Source organism: Pipra filicauda, unplaced genomic scaffold (assembly GCF_003945595.2).
Source record: "Pipra filicauda isolate LSUMZ 115617 unplaced genomic scaffold, ASM394559v2 scaffold48_size3843733_pilon, whole genome shotgun sequence".
In the NCBI taxonomy this organism is placed as follows: domain Eukaryota; kingdom Metazoa; phylum Chordata; class Aves; order Passeriformes; family Pipridae; genus Pipra; species Pipra filicauda.
Window position 1 is genome coordinate 2,210,621 of NW_024104631.1, and position 26,677 is coordinate 2,237,297.

Consider the following 26,677-nt stretch of genomic DNA (forward strand, 5'->3'; position numbering starts at 1 on the left):
ATACTGCTGCTGTTTTGTTTAATGAGAGGGCAGCTAGGAGTTAACGACCAGGTTATTTTTTTTTCCATTGCAAGTTGAGCCCTGACTCAAACATAAGCTTTTGATACAAACAAAATTTACTAGTGCTGCTTCTAGACAACTATCTTAACCCCCTGCAAAAAACTGATGAATTTACCTTGCTGTGGTGCCATAATCAGCAATTAAAAACTGTAACCAAGAGGTCACTGATGTAGGAGGCACAACTACTACTGGGTCTCTTGTCCAAAAGGGTTTGAACAGCCAGTGGCTTCAACATGTATTTGATGTGGGTGCAGAAAGCTCCTCCTCACCTGGTGGGAACAGCTGTCAGTCTTTGGCGGCAGTTCAGGATCAGAATCGCAAAAAGCAACTGTTGGAGGGTATTTTTAATTTACACCACTCAGGAAACAGTCAACCACTCTTCTGTAATGGACTATGTTGATAATTAGTTGTAAATCAATTTGCTGGTTTAATTAGTCTGATTTACAAGCAGCTCATTCTGTTTGTAAAGGAGGGTAGGACTGTTTGCTGAGGCATCAGCTGCTGCTGGGTGTTTCAGAAGTCACTGTGAGGGAGCCAGACCAAGGAGAGCAAACTGATGGGACAATGTCATTTTATTCTGTACATTTACATACAAAGTTCTTCTCAGTAGGTACAACAGATGTAACATCATGCAGACATTTAGCTTGTAAGACTGTTTTCAGTACTTGATTTAAGCTTGTGCTATGAGGAAGCACCACCAGACTATTCATGGTCAAAACATACAGTAACACGATTCTTTAAAACTTCATTAGAAACTGAAATGGGGAGGGAGATCTCACCCACTAGACAAAACACACCGTACTCCTTTCCTGAAACATTTTACACAATACATTTAAAATGAGGTTTGTAATTTTTTTTCTTACAAAATAAAATAATTTAAAAAAAGTTACAGCGAGGGAGATCTTCCCCCCACTTAATAGTGTTGTCTTATGTGCCAGCTACAGGCGCAACTTGACTTGACATTCACAGAGTTCAGTTAATGGCACTTCTGCTTCCAATTTGGTGACCAATAAAGTGTTTGGCTCCAGGAAGTGGCAACAGTTAAGTAAAATACTTCCATTAAAAAGAACAACAACAAAAAAAGCCTGCTCAATGAAACCAAAAAGTAAATCACACAACCCCCTTTCAGAGTGGCCACAGAACACTTGCAAACAGGTGACTGTTGTTATCCATTTGCAGTGTGTCTGGCAACAAAAGCAGTACTGAAACCTTAAAAGGGGACAAACCCCCCAAGATCAAGCATAATGTCACTTCACATTTTTGTTTAAACTTACAAAGATGGAAGAAAGCCCTTAAATGGTAAACCCAAAGAAAAATCTACTGATGGGCTTAGAGGTTACTGAAGGTTCACAGAAAAAGGCCAAAATGGAGAAGACAGCTTGGACTGCTTCCCCTGTTGTGGTAGCCAGAAAGAGCCGCCTGAGAAAAGCCTGTCTTGGTGATGGCTGGAGGGGGGATGCAGCCAAGGAGCCAATGGAGCAGCTGGCTGGGACCCCAGCAAAGAGCCCTGTCCTGCTGCAGGACTAGGAAAGGCAGGACAAGCATTCCATGCTTCCTTTCTGCCCTGCTGCATCACCCAGTACCTGACTCCTCCACAAAAGATATGTTTAGTGAAAGCCTTCCAACTCTGTGAGCATGTGTGGAAGAAAATAATCATCGCAAAAGTGTTCATGTTTTCAGAAAAGGAGCAAAACTGGAGCTGCCATGGCAGGAAATTAGTTTTTGTTTTATTGTTGTGACAGAGGCAGAGGGCCAGACCAACTAGAGAAGCTAGGTCTCCCTTTGTTGCAGAAGATCAGTACCGACTACCTGGTTTCAAGCAAAAAACCAAAAAACCAGCAAATCAAATCAATTTCATAAGATTTTTTTTTTAAATAAATTGCTGCACATTCCTGTCACCTAGTTTTTTTACTATATAAATGTTGCTATGTTTAAACAATTATTCTTTTCCCTGTGCCTGTCTGTCCCGGGAGAGCAACCACCAGAATAGGAAACGATAAAGTGCTGTGGACAACAGCGCTGAGCACACCAGGACTGCTGACAGTGCTGGAAGCAGCCAGTTTTGTAAGGCTTGTGGATGGTCTACAAAAGCTGTACCACAGCTTGAGCATACAGGCACACAAGACCACAAACGAAGGAGCTGCTGGCTCCATGGCATGATGGATGGCAGCTGCTTTCCGCCTCTGTGCTCACACCTTCTCCGCATTCAAGCCCTTTTTCTCTTCCCTTAAGATTCGTTTTGCTTCTTCAATTTTTTGTTGTGAACCCATTTTTTCCTCCCTGAACGTGGGTGGCTTGCAATAAGCATCTCGCATCAAAGGCAAAAGGTATTGCACAAATTTGGCACGTGAATACTGCATGAGTGGGGAAGGGCTGGGTTCCTGGGTGAACACAGACTGCAAAGGTCTCGGCACAGAACAAAAAGAAGCAGCCGTACTCAAGTCTGACAATAAAACTTGAGTGTAAGGAAGATTGGGCTCTTGCTGTCACAGCAAGTCTAGCAAAGGTGAAAAAAACTCTAAGTAGTAGTGTACCTTTGGGCAAAACTACCATCAACTGGTCCAGTGTTTCTTACCAGGCTCAAGAAGAACCCAAATGTCCACATCCTCTGTAAAAATTAGCAGCTTTAGGACAACATTGTTATTCTGAACACAACCACCTCTGTTGCTTCTGCAGGTCTGCCTGTCCCCTTGCATTTGTCGGTGTCTGAGGCTGTGCTACTTACTGCATTGCCCACTGGGAAGCACATATCTCTGATTTATTGGGGACTTTAAGAGGACATTGGCAGCCTAATGGAGGATGGAAATTGTTAGGTACAGTAGTTAATCGACAATATATACAGCAAAGGAGGAAGGGGAAGGGAAGGGAGAGGAGGAAAGTGCAAATGAGCACTTTCCATGCATATGAACGCAAGATGTACATCAAACAAAGTGGCAATCATACAGACACTCAATACAACATTGACATCCTGCTGCTCTGTTTGAACGTCTGCACTACCAAGCAATCACAAATGGATGGCCTGAGTGAGAAAGGAGAAGAGGGAGGGAGAGTGGGGAGGTTAACTACAATGCAAGAAAGCTGTTTACAGAGTCCTTGCACTGAACTAGGTCCTCACGATATTCTCTTGTGTGAGAACCAAAAGCCGATGGCCAAAGGAAATAGTTCATTTGGGGGCTGGAGAAGTCAAGTGGCCACCATCAAAGTGTCATCTGCACAGTAAGAAGTAAACTGGATGTTCACTTTGTGTAGCACTGATCTAATTTAAGTAAACTTTTTTCATGATCTAAAATCTTATAAGAGCAGTTGGGGAAGGAGGAAATCTGAGTGAGTTCACTGTATATTCTTGGGTCAGAACCTGAAAACATCTCTAAGGGCCCAAGACAGCTCAGTAAGACATTATTCACAGCCTATCAATTAATTCATTTCCAACAGTCATTTAAGCAGTTTGTCCGCTTAAATTGAAAACCCAAACCCTGGTTCTAAAAACAGGTAACACAATGCCAGGACACTCATTTCCCAGGAGCAGAAATCCTAGCTGTGCTGCCTTTTGGAATAAAAGTATAGATGGTAGCCCATGCTCCTTACTGTTTATCCCTGCTGGTTCATGCTCTTCTCCTGGAGAAGTCAGAAATCCTGGGCCTCCTGATAATTAAAGCCATTCTCAGCAAAACTAATTTTTGCATCATTAGTCAAATTATTTGCATCATCTATGTTACTATTAAAGACCACTGGGAACCACCTAAAATAGACTAATATACTCTTAAAATGCAGTAAACTGATTCACATTGAAAAATCAGCTTGTTTGGGTAGGATTTTCTTCAATGCATTTGGTGAAAAAAAAAAGGACTAATTTAGAAAGTAACTTTTAAGTGCACATGGGCTATAAAGACAAACATAAGCTGCCTAAAACGCAGTCAGAGTTTGAGTCACAACAGGTTTTGCTTTGTTTTTGTCTTCCTTTTTTTTTTTTTTTTGTGTATACAAACACAGCAGGCAACTTGGGCACTTGGACTTTCTAGACAGGCAGAAGAATGTTGCACAAGTCTAAATTTAAGTCAATTCAACTTTGTGGTTGATCCCTCTTTCCTTTAAAGAAACACGAAAACAAAACAGAAAACAACACTCCCCTCCCCCCATGGTTTCTTTCTTGGAATGGCTGCACCTCTTATAATAAGATGGCTTCATTTTTGTGATCTATGAAAGGAAAAGGAAATAAAGTGCTTCTTGAGAATAAATCAAAATAAATATACATATTTAATGGCAGGAAAAAAAGAGTTCTGAAGGGCTACTGCCAGTCAGGTCTTTTTTCAAATAAGTCTTTTCCCCCAAAACTTTTTCAAGAGCAATCTGCACAACAGTTGAAGATGCCAAAATTTGCTTTAGTAGCAGAGTTGAATTCCTCCAAGTTAGTGTCTGCTCCATCACTGGTTCGTAAAATCTGTGCAAAACACCTTTGCCCAAAGTGCTACTCCTCCCGCACAACAGCATAAAATAAAATACAAAAGAAAGAGAAGAAATAGAAGGGAAAAATAAAATAATAAAAAAAAAGAAATGGAAAAAAAAATCCACCCAGTTACATTGACTTCATCCCGTTGGCAGTGGTGTTCTCCGGGATCCCGTCACTCACAGCTGCTGAGTCATGGAGGCCAGAGTAATCCTTGAGTTCAGAGTTTGTCAGGAGCAGGGGCTGCTCCCCCTTCTTGTGCGGCAGGAGGGGCTGCCGGGTGTAATGTTCCCCATCTGGGATGTTCTCGGGCAGGTTCTGGTTCTTGCTCTCTGGCAGCAGCAGGATGCAGATGATGCAGATGAGAGTGCAGCAGGCGAAGATGACATGGTGGAGGAAGTAGCCTTTCTGGTTGTGGAGCTCCATGATGGGGGCGGTCAGGCGGCCGAAACCCGCACTGGCCAGGACCAGCCCCAATCCGCCTCCCCTGCAAACATAGGCAGAGATGAGAGCCTAGCCCCACTGGCACTGGGGTGGGGAGCCCACAGACCTGACAGGTCCTCCAGACTAACCCTCTGTCTGGCATGCACCCAGGGTATCCGAAGTCTTGAAGGCAAACCTGGTTTGTTCCGAGCTTTCACACCGCACAGTCACTCCAGCAGGGAGTTGCTTTGCTGTTGTAGATAATTGCTGCTTATTTGCCTCAGTGTGGGGAAATAAGTATCATTTCACAGCCATTTAACTGCCCCCATATAAGAAGAGGAGGAGCTTTATCATCTGAGTGTGTAGACAGCCCTCTAAAGTATTCCCAACTCCAAGTATTCCCACATTTAGTCAGGGAAAACCACATTTTGCTTAGCATGCCAGCCTTCTCTCCACTTAGACAAGGCACATCAAGAAGCAGTAGGTGCAGAAGTCAATTTTGGCTGCCTCTAAGGTACCTGGCATCATTCAGCAGTGGAGGCAGGAGATTAGACTTAACAAGCCACTGCCTCGATCCTTTATACCAAACACTGAGTGCTGAAATATTTTCTACACAAAAACATGTTGTGGCTGGAACTTTTCAACACATTGATGTTGTAATAAAATACATAATTTTCAGAAAAAAAGTGTGAAAATAGACTCATCTTCCTCCAGTTACAAGCACAGAAGCTGCTTGTGCAAGCCCAGTTCAGTGTTCTCTCCTGATGCAATCAACCTCTCTTGCAATTCCTCATCTTGCTCATCAGCATCTCTCTCCAGGCCCTACTGTGGACAGAACTGGCACACCTTATGTTGAGGCACAGCTCATGCTCCTGGGTCTGTCTCTGTTGGATGACCCCACACAAAAGCAGCACTGCAGGTGTTTCTGTGGGGCAGGCCATTCCCTCCTCCTGCTGTGGCACAACTGAGGTCTCCAGCCAGCAGACTGTCACCCTTAAGTGACTCATTCTAACAAAATCTGTGAGACTGGCAGCTTGTCCTTCACTTTCCAAAGACCCTGCCGCCTGCAGAGGGAGGTTTCCCTGTGAGCTTCATCATTGGCACCCTGTTTCCTTAAGAAGCCTGTGCGGGCAGTATGTTTCCTGCAGTTCCTCTGGGATATGCTATCTACTCCCAAATCCTCTGGAGATCAGAGGGGCTCAGATGCTTCAGTTTCTGGCCCAATGTAGAGCTGTGATTATTAACAATAACTGGCCCTTATAGCAGATGACTGCAAAAGGCAAATGGACTGCTTTATGTCAAATACTTGGGAAAAAAATCAGTTTCATTGACTTAACCATAGTAGAAATCACAGTACCATAAACCTACAAATGACAAATTCACTCGGCCAGCCACCGTGTTAAAGCTAATCTTCACTCAATCCTTTCCAAAATCCACTGCTGCTTACTTGACAGCTGAAGGGCAGCAAGCATAGGTTTCAAAAGACACTCTTGGGACATCAACTGGGTCAAAAATTCACGCGTGTATGTTCCAGTTCTCCAGACTCAGCAGAGCACCTTTCACAGACAACAGCAACTTCCCCAAATACTGCAAAAGCCCTTATTAAAAACTTGCCAGCTTTCCAATGGCAATTTAGAAACCCAGCTGAATGCGACTATTGTGCAACTGGCCTCCCTGCAACTTCATTTATACACTCACATGAGTAACCAACACAACCAGTTCCAAATGCATGGCAAATCTCACTCCAAGCTGGTTCTCAGGATACAAAAGCCCAGCTCATTTACATCAGTGTTTGCTACAGCTGAATTGTATCTCAGCCCCCCTGAGAAGGACCTGAGGTGAGTTTTAAAAGCTGCTGTAGAAGGACATCAAGCAGACTGAAAGAAAATGGAAAAAGGCAACAACAAAGACAGCTCTGTCATTTATGGGTCAAGTGGCTTCAGATTTGGGGGGGGAGAAAAATGTTTTTCCATATGATGTCATTAATTACAGCAGGCTTTACTTTATCCAGTGCCATCAAAACCTGGCAGAAGGCGGCTTGAAAGTACATTTTGGTACGTGTCTTAGAAGGGTTTCTTTAAGGTTTGACTACATTGCAAGCATGAAAATGTGAAGAAAAAAAAAAAAAGAGAAAACTGAAAATACTGTCAGGAATTTTTTGTTCTTTCTGTGCACATCAGGAAAACAGCTACAAGACAAGAGAGGCAGCGCCCTCATATTTCATACTGTTTTTGCAGGTGACATGGGCAGCAGGTGGAAAGCAAAAACATTTTGAGTGTTTTGGGACATTACTCCTCCTCAGCTTGAGGTCTTCCATGGCAGGGGCCAGCTACTGTACTTCAAACACTCTCAAAGTGGAGCCTGCAGAGGGAGTGTGAGGGCTCCTGGTATCCATGGTGAGCCCCAGCTTCCCCCCTCACACCTCTGCCTGCCAGTGGCTGCTGTGGGGGGCTTTCCCATGGCACAGCTCCATGGATGATCGACCAGAACCGCTTCTTCAACCTCTGCTCAGCCACTGGCAGAAGGGAGGGATGGTTTGTACATAAACCTCAGCATGAAGTTTATGGTCCTGACAAGGGCAAATTGCAAAGGGACCTTGGTCCAAAATTTCGTCCTCAGAAAGGTCCTGCTAGTTCATGGAGGGGGGAAGTTCCTTGCTTGTTACTGCAGTATTTTTTCAGGGAGCAGCAAAACATCCTCACTGACATTCTAAGGAAAGGGCTTTGCCCTTCCCAGCATTCCTCAGGAGAGCAGAGAAATATTAATCCTGTCTTCAGATGGCCATTTGTCTGCATTGAGCAAATGGGTCAACACATGGCACAGCTCAGAGTACAAAAGAGCCAGAGAGCTGCCCAGGCTAAAGAAGACTTTGGGAGAGCATCTGCTCCAGCCTCCTGCACAAAGCAAGGCCAACTCTGAAATCGGACCAGGTTTTCTGGGCTTTGCTGAGTCAGCTTGGCCACTTCTTGAAGTCAGTCCCTGAAAACCTCCACAGTTTTTCCCTCCCCATACATAAGTGACTTTCTGTGTGCTCAGTCCTACACCAGAGCTTCAGTAATACATCAGGATGCCCTTGGCCTCATTGAGTAAGGCCACACCTTCAAGAAGCCAGGTGTGGTTCAGGTGCCAGTAAACAGCCCAGCACCCCACTGTGTTGAGGAATACGCTCAGTGCAGGTAGCTGGGTGTGTGAGCTGCTGTGTGAGCTGCAGATTGAGCTCTAGGGGGCAGGATCCCAAGACAAGAGGCCGTGCAGTGGTGTGGACCCTTTGTGAAAGTGTGACTGAGTGACTCCTGGATGGTCAGACAGGAAAGTTTCTTTAACAACTGGAAATTTGATTTCAGGCAACTATTGATGGGTAAAACTCCTGATTCGGCCATCACTGCCCACTCTTCATTTCTTTAGTAAAGCGAATACAAAAGCAGGACACTGACAGAAAGAAACAGATCTCTCTTCAACTTCACAGTAACTGAGCATGTGGAGGATGAGGAGAGGGGACACTATGTTTTTCTCAGCCTATTTCTATTTAGTAGCTGTGCAGACTGCAGTGGTGTCAAGATTATTAGACGGATTATCAGTGCCACTCGGTGCTTTAATTCAGCATCTGGATGGAGCTCCACACTGTAGCCCCTGGTACAAAAAAGGGCAGCAGCTCCTGGTGAAGCCCTCCCCGCCTACTGCCAGGAGACCAGGATGCAGTGCAAGGGTATGAAGGACCCCTCCGTGCCACATGACAGCATGAAACCTTCATGTTGCTGGAGCAGGTGGCACCTCTTGGTGATGAATATGGCTGTTTTCCTCCTCTACTACTGTAACTGTTCATGTCAACGCTACAGCAGCAGATATGGATGGGTGTTATGAGTTTGCTATTATGCCACCACTACCTCAGGTAATGACAGTGCTGTTTTCCACCCTCAGGGGTGGGGGATTACAGGTAAAGAATTTGATTACGGAAACCCTTGAGACAACCCCAGTGTTCTCTTTGCCTCCCTCTTCCTTAAGGTTCCTTGAGATTCAACCAAAAGCATATTAATATCATAGAACAGTTTGGATTGGAAGGAACCTTAAAGATCATCTAGTTCCAATCCCTAAAGGGCATCCAAGGCAGTATTTTGGAGAGCAGGTTATGAGGGAGCAGCGAGATCTCACCAAAATGCAAGACAGAAGGCAGCTGAATCACACGTCTGCCCAAGACAGGTTTATGCACCATCCTGAGCTACATCTCCTAATTACAGCTGCGAGTGGATCTTATTGCGGTGGTAGGACCGCAAAGCGCTGCAGTGTCATCATCCCTATAAATAAACAGGGACCCTGAGGCATATCCAGCTATTGTCACTCGTCTGGTGTCACTCAGCAGAGTCGAGGGAAGCAGAATATCAGCTCCCAGCCAGGACTTTTTCCCCTTCCCTGGAGCAACATAAGTAACTTAAGGAAAAAAAATCTTGCTAAGTTCACACTGCACATCTGACCCTACTTGGCAGATTCTCTTCTGTCTGACATAGTCAATTCCTTATCTATGTTTCTTTCAAACAGAGACAAGGAGAAAATTAAAGAGGCATAAAACCACCAAATTGACTGACATGCACATAAATAAATAGCTGTTAGTGTTTTGGGTTGCTGTATAATCTCTCTGCTCACACTGCCTTTCCCTGTGGAAATAATGTTATCTGTAAAATACATTTACAAATTGAGATAGCTTGGAAGAAAAGGCCATGGATCAAGGAGACTCTAGCTACTCAGCTAACAGTTCTGCAGTGACACTTTTGCAAAGGGCAAAAGGCATGTAATTTGGAGGGGGAAAAAAAAAAAGAGTATGCTCTTTCCTCCACTTTCTCTCCCTCCCACATATATGACCTACATTCCTGGGAAATTCAATGGAGTCAGGGAGGACTCCTGAACTGCTCTGGTATTGCTAAAAGCATATCCAGAACACAAAAGCACAACCTCTGTGAAAGATAACAGCAAATATATAAAATGGTACAAACTCCTGACTATGCAAAGATATGTTATGGGAAATTCTCCAACAAAGATCACCTGTCTGATTTCTACTATTTCCCAGGATGAAAGCGCTCCTCTTTAGAAAAACTTTGAGTCTCTGCTAAGATAGATCTGTGTACAAAGAGAAAGGTGACTTTACCTTCAGTAAAGGCAGACCACTAACAGGGGTGCTGCTGTAGGAGAGGAAGGCTTGCAGAGCACCTTTACACACCAAAAGCATTTAACACCATATACTTCAACACCTGCCTTCCAAGGAAGCACCCCTACAGCTGGCCTGGTTAACCTGTTCTATGGGGACAGGGGATTGCTGGCACCTATGTCCTCCTCTGCACACTCATGGAATTTCTCCTTTAATATCACGCTGTAAACTCACCTGGTCACTGCTTATATAAATCCCGCAGAGTAAGTGAAGCAATGACAACATTCAACCACACAATCTGGTTCAGCTGAGTATTTAAGACCCTAACACACTGCAATTCATGTGCTGTCTCGCCTGTTGAACATCACCACGATGGGACACAAGGTGGAGCCACGGGAAACAAAGCCTCTCTGTACGCAGACACACATTTACCCAGGCAGACTGACTGCAGTGACCCTAAAGAGCAGCTCCAAAATTGCTGAGGTCTCCAATTACATGGCGTTTCCCCTCCCATACAATATGTTAAGTTACACAGGCCCTTACAGTTTAATGAGGATAATTCTGTTCCCATCTTTTGAGCTCAGGGCCAATGTCTTACCTGATTACCGTGGGTGTGATTTCAGCACAGAAGAACACGCTGAGGCTTCCAACAGCATGCGAAGAAAACATACCCACGATGGAAAATGCAACAGAGAATTTGTCTTTGACGCTGTCACTCATACCTGACAAGACAAGAGTGTTCATAAAAAGTAAGAATGAGGCCAAACTTCCAAGGAAAAAAACCAAGAGGTTTATGGTTTATGTTACTCATCTCCATAGACAAGAATATGAGTTATTTTGTAATACTAATTTAAAACCAGTATTTATAGCATCCATTCCCCAAGCACCCGAGACATGAACATACATGAAAAAAATCATAATGTCATGCCAAAAATGGCAGCAATCTCCAAATTTTTTATGCTTGGCCACCACAAAAAAGGTAAAACCCAAGAAAAAACACATCTTTGGGCAGTCTTTTAGGCACCAGCTGCTTCCCTCCCATTGCAGGGCAAGAGGGGAAAGAAATAAAAGTGCTCCCAATCTCTGTGCTAAGCCCCTGCATTTGATCAGTCTGCAAACTCTGTCATAACTCCCAGCTTTACAGCCTTGCCTAACAACTCTGGATGAGAACAGCTGATGCCAAGGACAGTAAAGCACTCCCTGAAGTCAAGGCTGTTTGCACAATCATTTCATGGCTGGATGGCAGCAAGGCTTCCAGGGTGAACAGTGTCTATCAGGCACAGGGAGAAACCCCAATAAATTTAAACAAAGCTAAAGGAAACTGTCTTCTGGTCACGATGATAGTACATCTCACCCTTGATCCCTGCTCACTACCTTCTGTGGGCAGGGGCAGGATATCTGATCCAGAGTTGTACAAGCTCATGTGGTCTCTCCTGACCAGAGAGGAGGTCATGTCACTTGCAGAGACTATTGCACCATACAAGGGGAACACACTGGGCCTGAAAGGAGTGCTGGAGAAAGGACTGGAGCTTTGCAGCCAACGCTCTCCCACCTTTCTACAGCCAAATCCCAAGACCTGCCTGAAGAAAGAACTGTTCATCAACATGTAATCCCAAGCAAGTGCAGTCTCTGGGTTGGATCCAATGAAAATTAACAGCTGGTTTTGCTCTTGCTGAATATATCAGCTGTCAGGAGAGCAAAAGGTGTTTGGGAGCTCTTCGGTTACATCTTCCAAAACATGTTCCAGCCTGCTCAGGGCTAAGCCCTTTCTGCAGTGCACCCCAAGTTTGGGAGAGAGAGCAAATACTGCCAGCAGATAAGGTTGTGAGCATAGCACCTTGCAAAATATGGGTCTCTGAGGCTCCCTGGCCACTCTTGCATAGCAGGTGAGGCTACACCACTTATCCCTCAGGGAGTCATAACTGCTCAGCAGAACAGACCTTGGGAAAGCTAGGCAAGGACAGGTCTGTTAAATCTAATACAGAAGGGTAAATTTTGTTCCCCTGTAGCCTATCATTGCATTGCTATTACAGTACTTCAGCCTGGTATAAGGTGCCTGGGAAAGTATTTTTGAAGGTGTTTAAGTCCCCTTATGAGAAGTGACTTTGTCGTCTCAGATCTTTCTGGAAAAAAAAGAACCGAGATTCCTGAACTGGGAATGTTGCTTCTCAGAAGGAGGTTTTCTGAGAAAGTCTTACTGTGTATCTGAAAATAAGCCTCTGCACCCTCTCTTGACATGCAGAGGCAAGACAGACTATGCGGAAGGGATGCTACACCAAGAGACTGCATATAAATGAGCAGACCTGCCTATGAGTGGGGTCTCAAGGCACTGTGTGGAAGTGGGTTTTCCCCCTGCAACCCTCTGTGGCAGTAGCTCTGCTCTGGGTGCTTTGGCTCAGGCCTTTCGGATCTACCTGCTCCTGGGGGAGGGTTTCCAGCATAATGCAGATTTGTCTGTAAACCATACCTGAGTCTGGAAGTTGACTGTATTTTCCGATCACTGGATCCAAGACCACGGAAGTCAGAGTAAGATAAAAATAAGAGAGAAAAGGAGAAAAAACAAGAACGTACTGTTTTTACATATATATTTATCCAAAGGAAAAGAAAAAAAAATGGTAAATCCCACATGCCACCCTATCCCCTCCCACAATTCTTTCCCATGCCACAACTGGCACATCTTTCCCTGGCCACCAGATCGGACATGCTGTTTCCAGGCACATTTCAGCTGGAGGACAGCATGCTAATGAGACAGTGATAACAAACCAGCAGTAAAGCATATTTAAGAGCCCCAGAATTACCACTGGGATTAACACAAAGGCCTCTTTGTGTTCTCCCCCTCTTAATGAAGGAGGAGAAGAAAAAATGCCCTCCTGCTGCAGCCCCGAAGGAATGGCCAACAGAAGCTTTAGAGATTAAAAAGTCTGGGCATCAGAACCGTCAGGCTGGTGGGAGACTTATTCTTCACCAAAACCCTGAGCGGATGGTCCATGTGTCACCCTAGCCACCAACTGCCATGTATCCTAACCACACAAGAGTACACAGCAGTACTGGGCAGCGAGGGGAAGGGCAGCAGCACAAGCTGGCTATAGCGCTGCTGCTCATCTCCCTCTGGGCTTCTGTGACTTCCCAGGTGACACCCCAGAGTTCAGAGGAAGGGCCAAGCATGCCAAGCCCCAAGGTCTGCTGCAGGTTTGTGGCTGGTGAAGAATATCCCTCTCTCTCACTGTTCTCAATTTCTAATTTCATTTGCCAATTACACCCAAATTATGCTAAGCTAAAACATGCAGGATGCTGTGGCAGCAGGGTCACTGCTTCTCTCCAAACACTGTCTAGCTCTTCTGAGGAAGAAGGGGGTATGATCTAGAGTGGGGGGACTTGAGCTGCTCTTAAGTTCAAGGCTGCCTTTCCTTCCTCTTCTCACAAATAAGGGGGTGAGGGTAGAGTGGGGAAGGCTGATGGGTGCACCGTGCTGAGAGTACCAACACACCTAGAGCCCGTGCCTGCTCTTAATTTTAGCAACTTTGCTCACAAAACCAGCACTATGAAAAAAGTTGTCGTGATTCCTACAGGGTATTCCTCCCCACTTCCCTCACTAATTTTTTTTGTTGAAAAACTGCAACCAGATTTTCATGGCTCTAGAGCAGATTAACAGCTTTGACATACTTTCTCTCAACTAAGCAACTGCATATTTATTACCTCAACAGCCTCAAACAAACATCTGACATCCTGAAAAAAAAAAATGAAATGGGATGAATTTAGTGTAGAGAGACCCTGATGGACACCACCAGAAGAACTTGGAGTTTTGGGAGGCTGCAGACATGCACAGTGTGAACCTGCATGTGAGCAGTCACAGTCCATCTACAGACTGGTGATGAGGTGGGGCCAGGGGACTTCTCCCACTTTCAGTTGGGATTGCTGCACATGGTAAATATCTGCTCAAGGGGAATGTAAACATCTGTGCCAAGCTGGGAGCAAACACATGCGATGCTAGAGTTTCATCCATGTCATGAAAGAGGTACCCTGTTTCCCTCCTACACCCTCACAAATAGTGTGTTTGCTAAAGGTTAACTTAGTAAATGCCTTCAGGAAACAGTCTGTAAATATGGACAATTCTTGCTAGCTTGGAGCTGCCTTCAGTATGCGGGAATGTGAAAACTTTCCATCCTCAATGCAAAAAGCTCTAATTAAAGCCCTCAATTATTTCTAAACTTAGAAATGAAAAACAGCAATAACCAGTGTTCTGGTGTTTGTCTCACAAACAGTTTGTCCAAAGCATGTCTCAACCCTCTTCCCCCTTCCTTGGGGTGGGGTTTCATGGGATGGGGGTCTAATGTTTGGCAGCTGTGAGAGTGACAAAGCACCTTCTCTCTGCTTCGGCACCTCTCTGATTCATCAAGTTCAACCTTCTCAACTAACAATAAATGAAGACAAGAAAATAAAATCAAAAAGGAAAGGGAATATTTCTATAGCAGTTTTAATAGCTGAACCAGCTCAAAAGGGCCAGACAAAGGTTACTGCCTGCAAAGGAAGAGGTGAGACACTCTTGCTTTTGAGAGGAACAACCCATCTGAAAAGCTGTGTCACCTCTCAAAATTATGTGTATACATTCACATGAACTATACATACACACTGTGTTAAAATTAGGGTCTTTCAGCGACATAATTTCCATGCTACCTGTATATTACTTACTCATAGAAAGATGCTCAGAATAGGCAGAGGACATATATCTACCGGTCTAACTTCTGTTTGGTTTAGCAGCTATTTAAGAAGTAGACTCAACTGGGGAAGTTTTCCCTTCCCAATCCCTACCCAGCTCTTTCCCTGGAGGCTATTTCACTAGGATAAAATAAAAAACGTTTTTTATTTCCTTGTTTGCTTTTAAGTGACAACCCTAATGAAGCATCAATGCCCAATGAACTTCACCAGGGGAATCATCCAGAACACAATGCCTTTTGTTCATGAGCCTAAGACAACAGGTGTTTGGGGAAACCTTCAAACAAATTCAGCTTCTTAAACTATGCAGATGTATGACATGACAAATCTGGGAAAGGCAAAGGAAATGCTAATATTTCCGGGTCCCTTATTTGCATGTCAAACTTGTGTGGTCCTGGAAAGCTCTCATCTCCAACTTACAGTTGAGAAGGCCCAGCTGCAGAAGTGATGCCAGAGCTGTAAGTATCATGAAAAGCAGGAGTCCTCCTCTCCTTCCCAGAAACCCAACCACTGGGCACATGGCCAGGCAGGATGCCAGCGCGATCCCAGCCATGGTGTAGTAGTCTGCATAGAAGTTGTGGGTAATCGCCATCTTCGCTTCATGCCCCATCATGCTTTTTGCAAAACAGTGGTGTATGCCATAACCAGTCAGCCTAGTGGAAACAGGATAGGGCAAGAGGAGATCATTGCTGACAAGGCAGATGTGCACTGCAACATAATTCAGCGTAGGAACACATTAATGCAGAAAAAATTTCTTCTGCTGCAGGAATAAAATACCTCGAGCAAAAAAACTTACCTCAGACTTCTAGGTTCTACTACAAAAATAAGCAATGATCAAAAGAATAATCTCTATTCAACCAAACTCTTGCTGGCTTTATACATATAGCTGCTGCTCACAGTACGATCGGGGTACAAACAACTTTACAATGATTCCTAGTGTGTGATTGGTTTTCCCGTTGTATTCGAGAACTCCTGTACCCCGAGAAGGACATCTCGCTGTTCCCAGTGCACCTGCTGACAACCACAGAGCCAGCATTGCTGTGATGAAGCAGCCTGTGGGCTGGGACAGCAAAGCACCGTGCAATACAGATGTGTCTTCCAGGAAGACCCACTGGCCTGTGGCATTTGGTCATACTAAATATAACCATTACATCCCACTTCCTAAGTTAGCCTGTTAAAACTGAAAACCCCTGAGAAAGGAGTATTTGAAGTCCTATGTGCTGCAATGATTATTACAATTCTGAAACAATAAGCTCTAATCCAATCTACACATTTACATCACCCTTCATAGCAATGTGTCTCCCCTTTTAAAAGAAAGTTTCTTTGTGATGCCAGTGATTAACATCTTGCCACCTCATTTCACTCCTCTCTCTTTCTCCTGTCCTACCCTGCCCCTCCAAAAAAAAAAAGAAAAGAAAAAAAAACAAAACAGCTGGAGATATACAGATGAGAAGCCCCAGTATCACTGTTGATATGGTGCAAAACTGCAGCAGAGGTGCTATGGGAAAGGTCAATGCTCTCAACTGCACCCGTCACAGCTCAAATACCTCTGCCAGGAAGAGCCTCTTTCTTGTCCCTGGCACTTAGACAAGACAAACCTCATGTCATAAATTAATTGTGCCTGACAGAGTGGAAGGCACAGATCCAGGTCTCCAAAAAAAAAAAAAAATGAATGGCAGGTAAATTACACTATTACATTTCTATCCTCCTGGAGGTCAGGAATTTGAAGCTCTGTCAGTGTAAATTGGGTATCAAAATAAGCATAGAAACAGTTGGGGGAATTGGCAGTTACCAAGTGCATGACAGCCAAGGGCCTGAGGAATTCCTCTTGCAAACTTGTTAATCAATGCTTTAGTACAAAACCCCACCCTCAATACCAAACACTTTCATCCTGGTAAAAACCTAGTACAAGTGCTTGCTGTTACACAAAAATGACATTTGCTTTGGATAGCTAGATTATAACTGAATCCTCCCATAAGAGCAATATTAATCAGCCAAACAATAGTAATAAAAGGGCAGAGTTAACCAGCATTTCTTCTTTCTCTTCTATGCATGCCAACACAGCTGCAGAAGTTGTTATTTAGGCCATGATCTATAAACTAAATTACTGTATCTTTTGGACTTTGCTTTACAGCCTGCTTCCCCAAGAATTACCCTATTCTCTTAACTTCGTGAGCAGCTCAGAATTGTTACTTTTAAAACTAAATACCTCTATCTTCCTTGATTTCTTATTATTCCCTGCAAAAGGCTCCTCCACATACTAAAATTCAGCACAACCCCATCTAACAGGAATAACAGAATTAAAATTAAATATTTTCTTTTCCACCCCCTAAAAACAAACATGGAATCTATTTCCTCAGACATAGATCTGCTTCATGCTCTGCTTGGATGGCAAACAGCCTCTGTGTGCTAATGCCAGAAGTTATTTTTTGGGCTGCCTAGTTCCGGTTCAGGGAATTTCCAAATATGCAAAATTAATGAGGGTGAGGGAGAAGGGGAGAATTCCCCATGTAAACATTTTTCACAAATACAGTTAACACAGGCTATTAAATGTACCAGTGGAGCCTAATAGGAAAACACTGTTTCAGAGCAGAGGGGATCACTCACTGGTGGGTGGAAGAGAGACACAAAACTCGTAAGACTAGAGCTGGTTCTGCAACCAATAGTACTGGAGATTGACCCATGAAGTCTTGGTGCTTCTGGGTGACTATTTGTCCCCTCTGCCCCCTCTGGGTTATGACTGATCCATAAGCCTATAAACAGGAGTGAGGGCTGCAGAGTAGTGCCCTGAAGAGATGAAGAAAATTACACAGGAGAGCTACACGCTTCTAAACCTGGGGGATTTCCACTCTTCTCCCTTCCCTTCTCCCATTTGAAAAAAAATCATGAAAGAAATACAAATGGACATTTTACTATATAGAAAAATTAGAAAATCCACTGCTGGTGCCCTCCCAGAATTTGCAAGCCCATCTATTTCCTCTTTACAAGGTGGTCAGTTCTGGATAGAAAGTCTCAGAGCCTGTAACCTGCAAAACCCTCAGGCTGATGCTTGGTTTTGCCCTCATAAGCACATCCAAATGGAAGCCTTAGGACGAAAGCATCACATTGTGCAGTCTCCCACAGAACGTTCTCCCTGCGTGTCCCATACACTATTTGGGAATGTTGAAGCACTTTGCAATCTGCCTTTGAAGACCTATCAAGGACAGCTGTTATACAAGGGAGGAGGCTTGTGTTTATTAGCAAGCAACATCTTCCGCTGCAACACAGCCCTGTCAGATGTAAACAACTTGAACCTGCACTCCTGTGGCATTAAAGGTTTCGAAAATCCCATCCAGGATGCCAAGCAGTAGATGTCTGCATGCATGAGCACATACCAGCACGTGGCCACTCAAGATCACTGGTGATAGCAATGTACTTGCAGCATGGCACCTGAGAAGACGTGGTTTTGCTGCCTGAAACCACCAATGAGCTCCTCCATGTTTGTCGTAAAAACAGTTCCCTGCAACAGCTGGTGTTCTTCCAGGATCGTTTATCAGAGACATTAGTGAAGGGTCCCACACTAGGAATCGAAGGAGCTCCCTCATCATTTCCCATTGCTGCTTCCAGTTGACTGACCACACAACTATTCAAACAGAAGGAGATCAAACTTACGAGTTCACACACAATACTACGATGTTTTTCCACAGGTTCCTTGTTCCCACCACTTTAACAATGCAGACTTTCTTCGGTCTCCTGGTGATTTCCTTTTCCAGTTCTGAAACAAACCAAACCAAAATTATCCTTTCACTGGGGAGAATGAGAAGGTTTGTTTGTGAACTACAGATATTTTGAGGGAGGTGTTGGAGAGCAGGATACTATTGATTACACTAATAGGAACTATAAAAATGCTGAACAGCCTGTCCAAAGTTCACCACAGTTCCTCCTGTTCTTTCAGGCTTCCCTTAACCTTCTTGAGGTGGAAGAACTACCTAAGAACTCCTTCACACTGCAAACCTTCTTCCAGTTAAACATGTATATGTAAAAGGGGAGCAGTACGGAGCTTGGTTTCAGCAAGCATGACATCAAATTTCTTGAAAAACTTCAGGATTCTGTTAATTTTTAAACCCCTCCATAGGCAGAACTGCACTTGTGCAGCAAAAGCCCTGCTGCCTTTGTTCAATGCACACCTGAAAAGCCATGGAAAGGACTGGGGTTCAAACTCATTTTTCATGGGATTCTTTTGAGGTTTGTTCAAATGCAGGTTTCAGAATACAGTGGCTAGGACATTATGTCAGCTTATCCTCTTTCACCCCACTCCCTTTTCAAATATTTAAAATTGTTCTGATGGATGTCCTAAACATTAAGGTATTTCCTTAAAGAAAAATCTTTGGGTATCAGCAGCTGTGGTGTCTTTGCATTTCAGAACTAAAGTCTCACCATGTTCTTAAAGTGCTGGGCAGCTCCAAGCTAACTTTTCTATGCAGTGCTGTTAAGAACACACAAGTCTTGCAAATATTGCATCCGACACCCTTGTTGGCATGGGACTATAACAAAGGACATTTTATTTCCCAAGTATCATTAATTTAGAGCGTGAACACCTACCTAAGCATGCCAAAGCAGCCTGTTTCCAAGCTACTGGATCAGTGAGACAGCAACAAGTTCAATAAAAACAGAAGAAGCTGTAGTTATAAAGAACCATCACAAAAACGATGCCTTTGAAGAGTGCAGACTAGGACTGCTTTTTTGCTGCTTTCTAGACTGACTCTGTTTAAAGGCAGCAGCGTGGCCCTGTTCTGAACGGTGCACGCGTTCCCTTCGTGCATACATAATTAGCACGGGTGTCCTCACTTGTCCACACTGGCCTGCTTTGACCTTTGCCTTACTCCACTGAATAGCAATTCCTTAAAGAGCTGCAAGACACAGGAAAATAAAAGCAAGCTGGGGCGGGAGGGGGATGGGGAGGGAATTCACCTGAATTTACAAACTAAAGAAAAAACGAGTTTGCCTGCTGTTATTTGAGAAGTGTATCATAAAAATAATAAATCAAACAAACACTATTTATATGCAAATACTTGAGCTATTCACTGCTCACAGGTCACTCCTGGTCTTCCCTCTAGAGCTACTACTGGGAATGCTTCCGACAAAAGCAGCAAAGGGTATTTTGTATTAATGACTGTACTTGAGCAGAATATTGCCATACTACTTCCCTTACTATCTGATAATGGCTATTTCTCCCCAGAATCTATGGAGCATGAAGATCACAAAAGCAGAAAAACAGAGGTGGAGCAAAAGAAGAAATTGGTTAAATTAATATTTGTATTACAGAAGCCCTCAGCAGGCTCAGCAATGGATTGGGGTTATATTAAAAAAAAAAAAAAGCAATAAAGAAAGGTGGTACTTAATCTCAAAGAAAAAGGTCAAAATTATTTTTGTAGCAAGATTCTGGAAAGGAGTAAGTGCAAATAAAATAATTCAGAACAACAGAAGCACTTAGATAAAACGCAGTTGTAAAGCCTATAATTGAGCCCAAGCTAAACCATCTACAGCAAAATAGTCAAAGCAAGCACTAGAAGAAGCACAAGGGTTTTGAAAAGCTGTTGGTGGCTGTTTACTATTTCATCTGAATGGCAACAAGGAAAATCACTACCCAAACAACACACATTGCACAGATTCCATGTGGACAATCTGGCCTATCAGACTAAAACATCTCATCCTCTGGCAGCATAAGATAGGCCCTAATGCCATATCCTTCAGATTTTCTTGAAATTTTTTCATTTCGCAGAGTAGTTTTAATTTTTTCTTACAGAAGAGAAAGCAGATTTCATTGTCAATATATGCTTTATTGAGCCACAACTTAAAAAAAATTAAGAGAAGTAACACTTAACTTGGTTACACTTCTCTTTGGAACCAGATATTATTTTGCCCTCCTCTCTTGCTCATACATTAGGGGTTCCCATAATCCATAAATTCTTTGTTTATTATCACGCATCCTTCTCATGTGCACTCAGGCACTCAGTGCTTCTGAACTGATTCCTGTCAGTGTTTCGCACTGAATCGCTATTCTACCCCCAAGTAATGGCTAGCTGGTGGGTTATATGAACTGACAAACACCTCCTCAGCTTCAGCTGCAGCAAGGATCACACATGAGGGGAGTTTCACCCCTTCTCTATCCTGTCTTACGCAGCAGTCTTTCTTTAGCACACCCTTGCTTCTGCTCTGATGGGGGTCATACTCTGTGGATACCTTGCATCATTATAAGAAAATTCCTCAAAGGAGATTCCAGATGTTAACAGCCTTAAAAGCATTAATGAAAAAAAAAGGGGGGGGGAAGGAAAAAAAAAGGGGAAAAAAAAAAGAAAAACAAAGGGAAAAAAAAAAGAAGAAAAAAAGAATCTGGCCTCAAACTTTACACCAAAGAATGCCTGACTTCTTACTAAAAGCCTTCTGGCTCTACCAGCTATTTATACCTCCATATCTCTATGATATTTTTAAAACTCCAAATCTAAGTCACCTGTAAATGACCTGCTGTCTTTGGAGGGTGCCTGCTTACATGAAAGGACCTGCTCTGACTGACTGCGATGAGCATCAGGAGAGCGACAGCTCTTAGGCTGTCTGGACTTCATATGTCAACATTCAGATATTAAAAGAGAAGTCAAGCTGAAGCCTATTAGAGCTCCATGGAAGCAAACTATTGCTCTCTCAGGGCTAATACCAGAAAAACTCCCTCTACCCCCAGCTTATTGTTTGATTTTGCACTGAAGTCATCGGTTCAGAAGGAATTTGCATTAAGTGTTTCAGTTTTGATTTACCATAAGGGAGAGTGCAGAAAATAAAAAATATTTTTACCCATTTACTCAGAGGCCCCTAGTAAGTTTTCCCATACTCCAGAGCCCACACACACTCTAGGCTTCCTATTCAAGGACTCGGTAGGAAAACTGTCAACAAGCTAACTCTTTATATCCCAATGGAAATTAAAACTATTCAATAGGAGACTTTGAAAGTCTAATGGGATGGGGAATCCTACCAGCTTCTAGCTCCCTACACTACTGAATTCTCATGGGATCCTCTGTGTTTCAGGAGCATGGCTTTCAAAATTAGAAAGTATCTTTAATGCCTTCAAATGAAGCCACACATCTCTGCATCACTTGGCATAAACAAAATAGACAAAAACCCAAATCAAGCAGCCGAAAAAGAATGTCCAAAATGACAAGTGTCCTGTGGCGATGTACTTCTGCTGGATTCTTCTGGCCGCTAAACGATACTGTCAGTAGCTCTTTGAACATGAAAAGAGCTATGGAAGCCCAGCACAGAGACTCAATCAATCTACAGAGCATGACAGCTCTGCAGCAGGAGGTAAACCAGTCAGAAACACAGAGCTGAAGCAATCTACTCTCAGGCAGACTGAGTTACAGGTACACAGGTTTATTTATACCTACCAGGACTTCTGTCTCCGTGAGCTCCCTTTGTGCTTATTTACTTATTTATTTATTATCATGGAGGACTGGCAGTCTGAATCTTTGCATTTTTGAAAAGCCTAATAATGAAGAAATACTGAAGGCTATCAAGTCACATACAGAAATTATGAGGTGGGTAAAATGCTGACTCATGGCAGACAATAAGGGATAGAAAAACAGAAATCATAAGCAGATAGTAGGACATTAGTGGCAGGGTGACTTGTCTTATTCTCAAAAGAAAAAAAAAATAAATCTTGTTTAATAACTTCAGGAGGGAGCCTGTCAAAAACCTTAGAAATGTACCAATAAGGTCTGCTGGTGACAAAGTGAGGCACTGCCTTACTACCAAAGGTAAGTACAACACAGAAATGAGCCATTAGAGGGAACTAGGTGAAACTGAGACCTTGTGTTGCAAAAGCAAGTGAAAGTGCATAATACAAAGTAAGATTCTCAGTCATTAAGGGGAAATGTTTCCCCAACATAAGCAAAGGCTATGTTGGACTTGATTATGTACTACTCGAACATAAGTGACTACATGACACCAGCTTATTGAGATCATGAGGTATTTGTAATTCAGACAACGAAATGCTGGTACTCTCTTACAATTCTGGTCATCAATATTTGAGAAACTAAAGCTTTGGCAAGTCCCTTTATAAAAGGAGGGGAGATAGAGGAGAACTTCATCTCAGCAAAGGAATGAGGCTGCTGCCTTCTCACAAAGCATGGGAAAAGAGATTTAAGATAGGCACAGACAGGAGCAAATGGGAAGGGAAAAAAAGAATGAACACAGACAACTATAGTGTATTTGAATTGAACGCTAAAATGTACCCCAGTACAAGAGCAATATGGAGACCGGAATGGCATTCTAACAAAAGCATTGCACATAAATACTAACAGCATTTAAAATTAATCTCATTTCATGAGAGTAACTGTGTAACTCTCTGGCTATAACTGATTGTAATAATTTATTTGAATCCTGTATTTCTAATTACATTCAAAAAAGTAAGAAAAAGCCAGACATAAGGGCGCCTTTGCAATCTTCAATTGCTCATATGCATTAGGATATAGCACTCAGGTGATCACACATTAATTTTCCCCCCCAGAATGCTCACTGCAGTCACCAAATGGGCAGGTAGTAATGACGTCTCTACCTTTCCCATTGAACATGTGCCTCTCAGCCTTATTATCGAAACCTCCCAGTGAGTACAAAAAAATCATAGATTTCCTCAGAGACAATCCTACAGTGCTGTCAGAATATACACATATTTCATAAATAATAATGAAATAATCTCTACCACCTCTTAAGAGTAAAGGCAAAGATTATTCCTGTTTTGCAGGCAGGGAGACACAATACAGAGGATTTTTGTTCAGAATGAGAAAAATCATGCAGCAATACACCTTGTAGTTGCTGATATAAATGCTCCCAGCTTTCTGCAAATCAAGCCCCAGAATTACACACTAGAGACAGACACTGAAGAAATTGTGATTAGCAACAGGACTGAAAGGGCCTGATTCCAGGGAAATCTCCATCATCATACAAAAACATTCCTGTCAGACACAGAGAACAAGTACAGTTCTTAAGGAGGTATTTAGCTTCATTTCCCCAACACTATCCTCTTTCCTCCTGCAACCCTCTGCCTCATTCACTACACACCTTCCAAATTCTGCAACAAATGAGGAACAGATAACAGCTTCATTCCCACATCATCGTCCATCCTATGCACTGATTCGTCCATCCTATGCCCTGTGGAAAAAATAGGTCGTAATCATGTTATTAAAGGCTGTATCAACATGCCTTCATGCCAGGAGGCCAAGCAAGGGTTGCCCAGGCAACCTGACTTCTTCCATTTCCCAGGGTGTGACATGTAGACGTTTACATTCTTCTAACATCACCAAAAAAAAACCCAAAAAAAAAAAAAAAAAAAAAAAAAAAAAAAAAACCCCCATAACACAAAGAGCACCTCAAATGTCATTGTGTGGAGCTGTGTCTGAGCCATCAGGAGGTTTCAGGTACCCACACGTGCATTACTGCTCTTTGCCACCAGAGCTATGGAGGAAACCTCAGCAGGCAGAGCAAGCAAGTTGGGTAGGATGGAGGGGTGAAGCACATTTTTGAGGAGTGGATTTCACAAGAGAAGAGGGCTGAGACTGAATCCTTGGGCTTGGCAGCTTGTTCTAGAAAGAGGGGGAAGCATATGATCATAGCTCCTTTGGTCTCCATTGTTGTCTTTGCCTCTCCAAGTTCCCTCCAACTATCTTTAATCTTTGCTCCCACAACTTGTTTAAGTCTCTTATTTCCTCTCTTCTCTGTCCACTGGTCCCTTCTTATTGCTCTTCACCCCTACTTGGTTCCTGAGGTCTCCTCTCCTACCCTTCACATCCACATCCGGACTCACCTACCCTCATTTTCTCCATCGTCTCCCCTCCCTGTGCCTGTGGGCTGGGGAAGTGCCAGCAGCACCAGGGCTTGCTGCCTGCCCTCTGCACATGACTCCTGCCCTGTAAAGCCAGCTCCTCTGGGAGGATAAGTAGTACCGTGGACAAAGACCCAGAGTGCCAGCCCGGCACAAATCAACAGGATGGAGTGTGGCCAGTGAGACTCTGCAGAGAACTCAACTAGTGAGAAAGAGTAATTCAAGCCTAAACAGAGGTTGACAACCCCCTCTTTTTCTTTTTCTTTAAATTTTCCTGCATATTTGGCTTTTCCCAGTGGCATTGAAAGGTACATTCACAGTAGAGTGCACCGTTTTTCCCCTGTCCCCTCTGAAACCTGCTGCTGTCAGATATGACTACCACCCCTGCCAGGGATATAGTCATGGGGTCTCCTCTTCCATTCCTGTAGACCTAGCCAGGAGAAGAGGACTTCACAGACCAGTTTTATCCTTGTTAATCACTATCATGTACAGCACATCCTGAAAGAGTTGCACAGGCTTCATCAGTCCCTACAACAGGGGCCCATAAGAAGAAACCCAGACCCTCCTGAAAGCTGATTAAACGTACAAGTGGGCAACAGAAATCACTGGCTGTTTTTTTTTATTTGGTTGGGGTTTTTTTAAATTTTGAGATGGATATCTCTGTGGCTGACCCACAGCCTTTTTTAAGATGTCTTTTTTAAGTCCTTTTTAATGTCTGCCTTCAAGCACCATCTTGAACTGTTTTAACTACACTTCCCACATTTAGCTGGCCACTCCTTGGGAGTTGCATGGGATATTTAAAAGTTTGGCACCATTAAACACCCAAGAAACAGGATCTGGTAAAGGAACACATCTGTCAGGTTTGTACACAGTAGTATCAGACAGAGTTACCTGTATTATGGGGCCAGGAAACTTGCTTTCTTTCTCTAGCTAATACCCTCTTCATCTATCACAAGCTTTAAAACAGTAGTGTAGTTATAGGTATGATGGTCTAAGGATATGAGTAAAGCTTTACAGGGAAAGAGACTGACTTTCAGACATAAGGCTTTTTCACCCTTCCCTCTGCTATTTACCCAGTGGAAAAAGCAGTGGAAAAATTACATAGATCCAAGACTCATGCTTAGGAAAAAAAAATACAGCAAAACAAAACAGAAAAACAGCTTATGTACAAAAGAAAAGTCATGGCAGCGTGTTGCTCAGTAGCAAGAAAGGTGAAAGATAATTTGATTTTTTTTCTTCAGAGGCAAAGCCCCTGAAAACCACAGCTTTCCTAACTGCAATCCACACATGTACACATACAGAGTACTCATCACCACTGTATCCCTTCATCCTCTCCATGTTATGTCCTACATGGTAAAAGTATTGGTATCTATTTGGACACTTGATCTTTCCTGGCCACCTTTTCTGATTACATCAATATTGTTTCTCTAAGCTTAGAAAGGAACAGCTACAAGTTATCTGTCCACAGGAGCACTCTGGTTTGTGTTTTCATCCAGAGATTAGCAAAAAGGGAGCTTTGTTTCTTAGTCTGGTCAAGCAGTTATTTTTATGTTAAGGAACATCCGAAATGTCTCCCACCATAGGGGAAGCCAAAGAGAATCGCACAGGGGTGGGTTTCCATGGAAGCACCAAGTTTGACACTTAGGTAACTGATGATACAGTGTCTCAAGTGGTGCACTTCCCAGCACACCCAGACACCGCAGGGCTGGGTGCTGGTGCAGCCAAGACCAGCCTGCAGCACATGACCTGTTCCAGACAACAAACAGACCCTCCACCTCCACACAAAGGAAAAGAATGCATCCTATAAAAATGACGAAAGCCATCTAAAGTATAACACACCTTTAAAAGGTGTAAGGACAGTTGGTGCTTTGGGATTTCCAATTCCCTTAAATACTCTTTTCTCCTGTTTGTTAAACAGATCTCCATACTTCCTTAGCATTTATTTCACTTAAGTCAAAATGACTGTCCTGCAGCTGCACTGAAATGTATGTTTGTTTCTTGTTCCACAGGGAAGAGATGGTGAAGTTTCTCGACCAACTGGTATTAAAAAGAC

The 26,677-nt window shown here is 43.4% G+C and overlaps 1 protein-coding gene across 3 annotated transcripts in view; it reads right to left on the reverse strand.

Annotated features, from left to right (window-relative positions):
- Positions 1-26,677, reverse strand: part of SLC22A23 (solute carrier family 22 member 23) — a 113,085-nt gene that overhangs the window by 2,236 nt on the left and 84,172 nt on the right. The window contains exons 6-11 of one of the 3 annotated variants that reach the window (XM_027727979.2): positions 23,865-23,954; positions 18,429-18,531; positions 15,198-15,430; positions 12,532-12,564; positions 10,663-10,786; positions 615-4,991 (exon numbers count right to left, since the gene is read on the reverse strand). In XM_027727979.2, coding sequence (XP_027583780.1) covers positions 4,634-4,991; positions 10,663-10,786; positions 12,532-12,564; positions 15,198-15,430; positions 18,429-18,531; positions 23,865-23,954 — 941 coding nt within the window. In that variant the 3' untranslated portion in view covers positions 615-4,633. Of the gene's footprint in view, positions 1-614; positions 4,992-10,662; positions 10,787-12,531; positions 12,565-15,197; positions 15,431-18,428; positions 18,532-23,864; positions 23,955-26,677 lie in introns of those variants that run through there. The other 2 variants (XM_027727981.2, XM_027727980.2) reach the window with 2 other exon arrangements.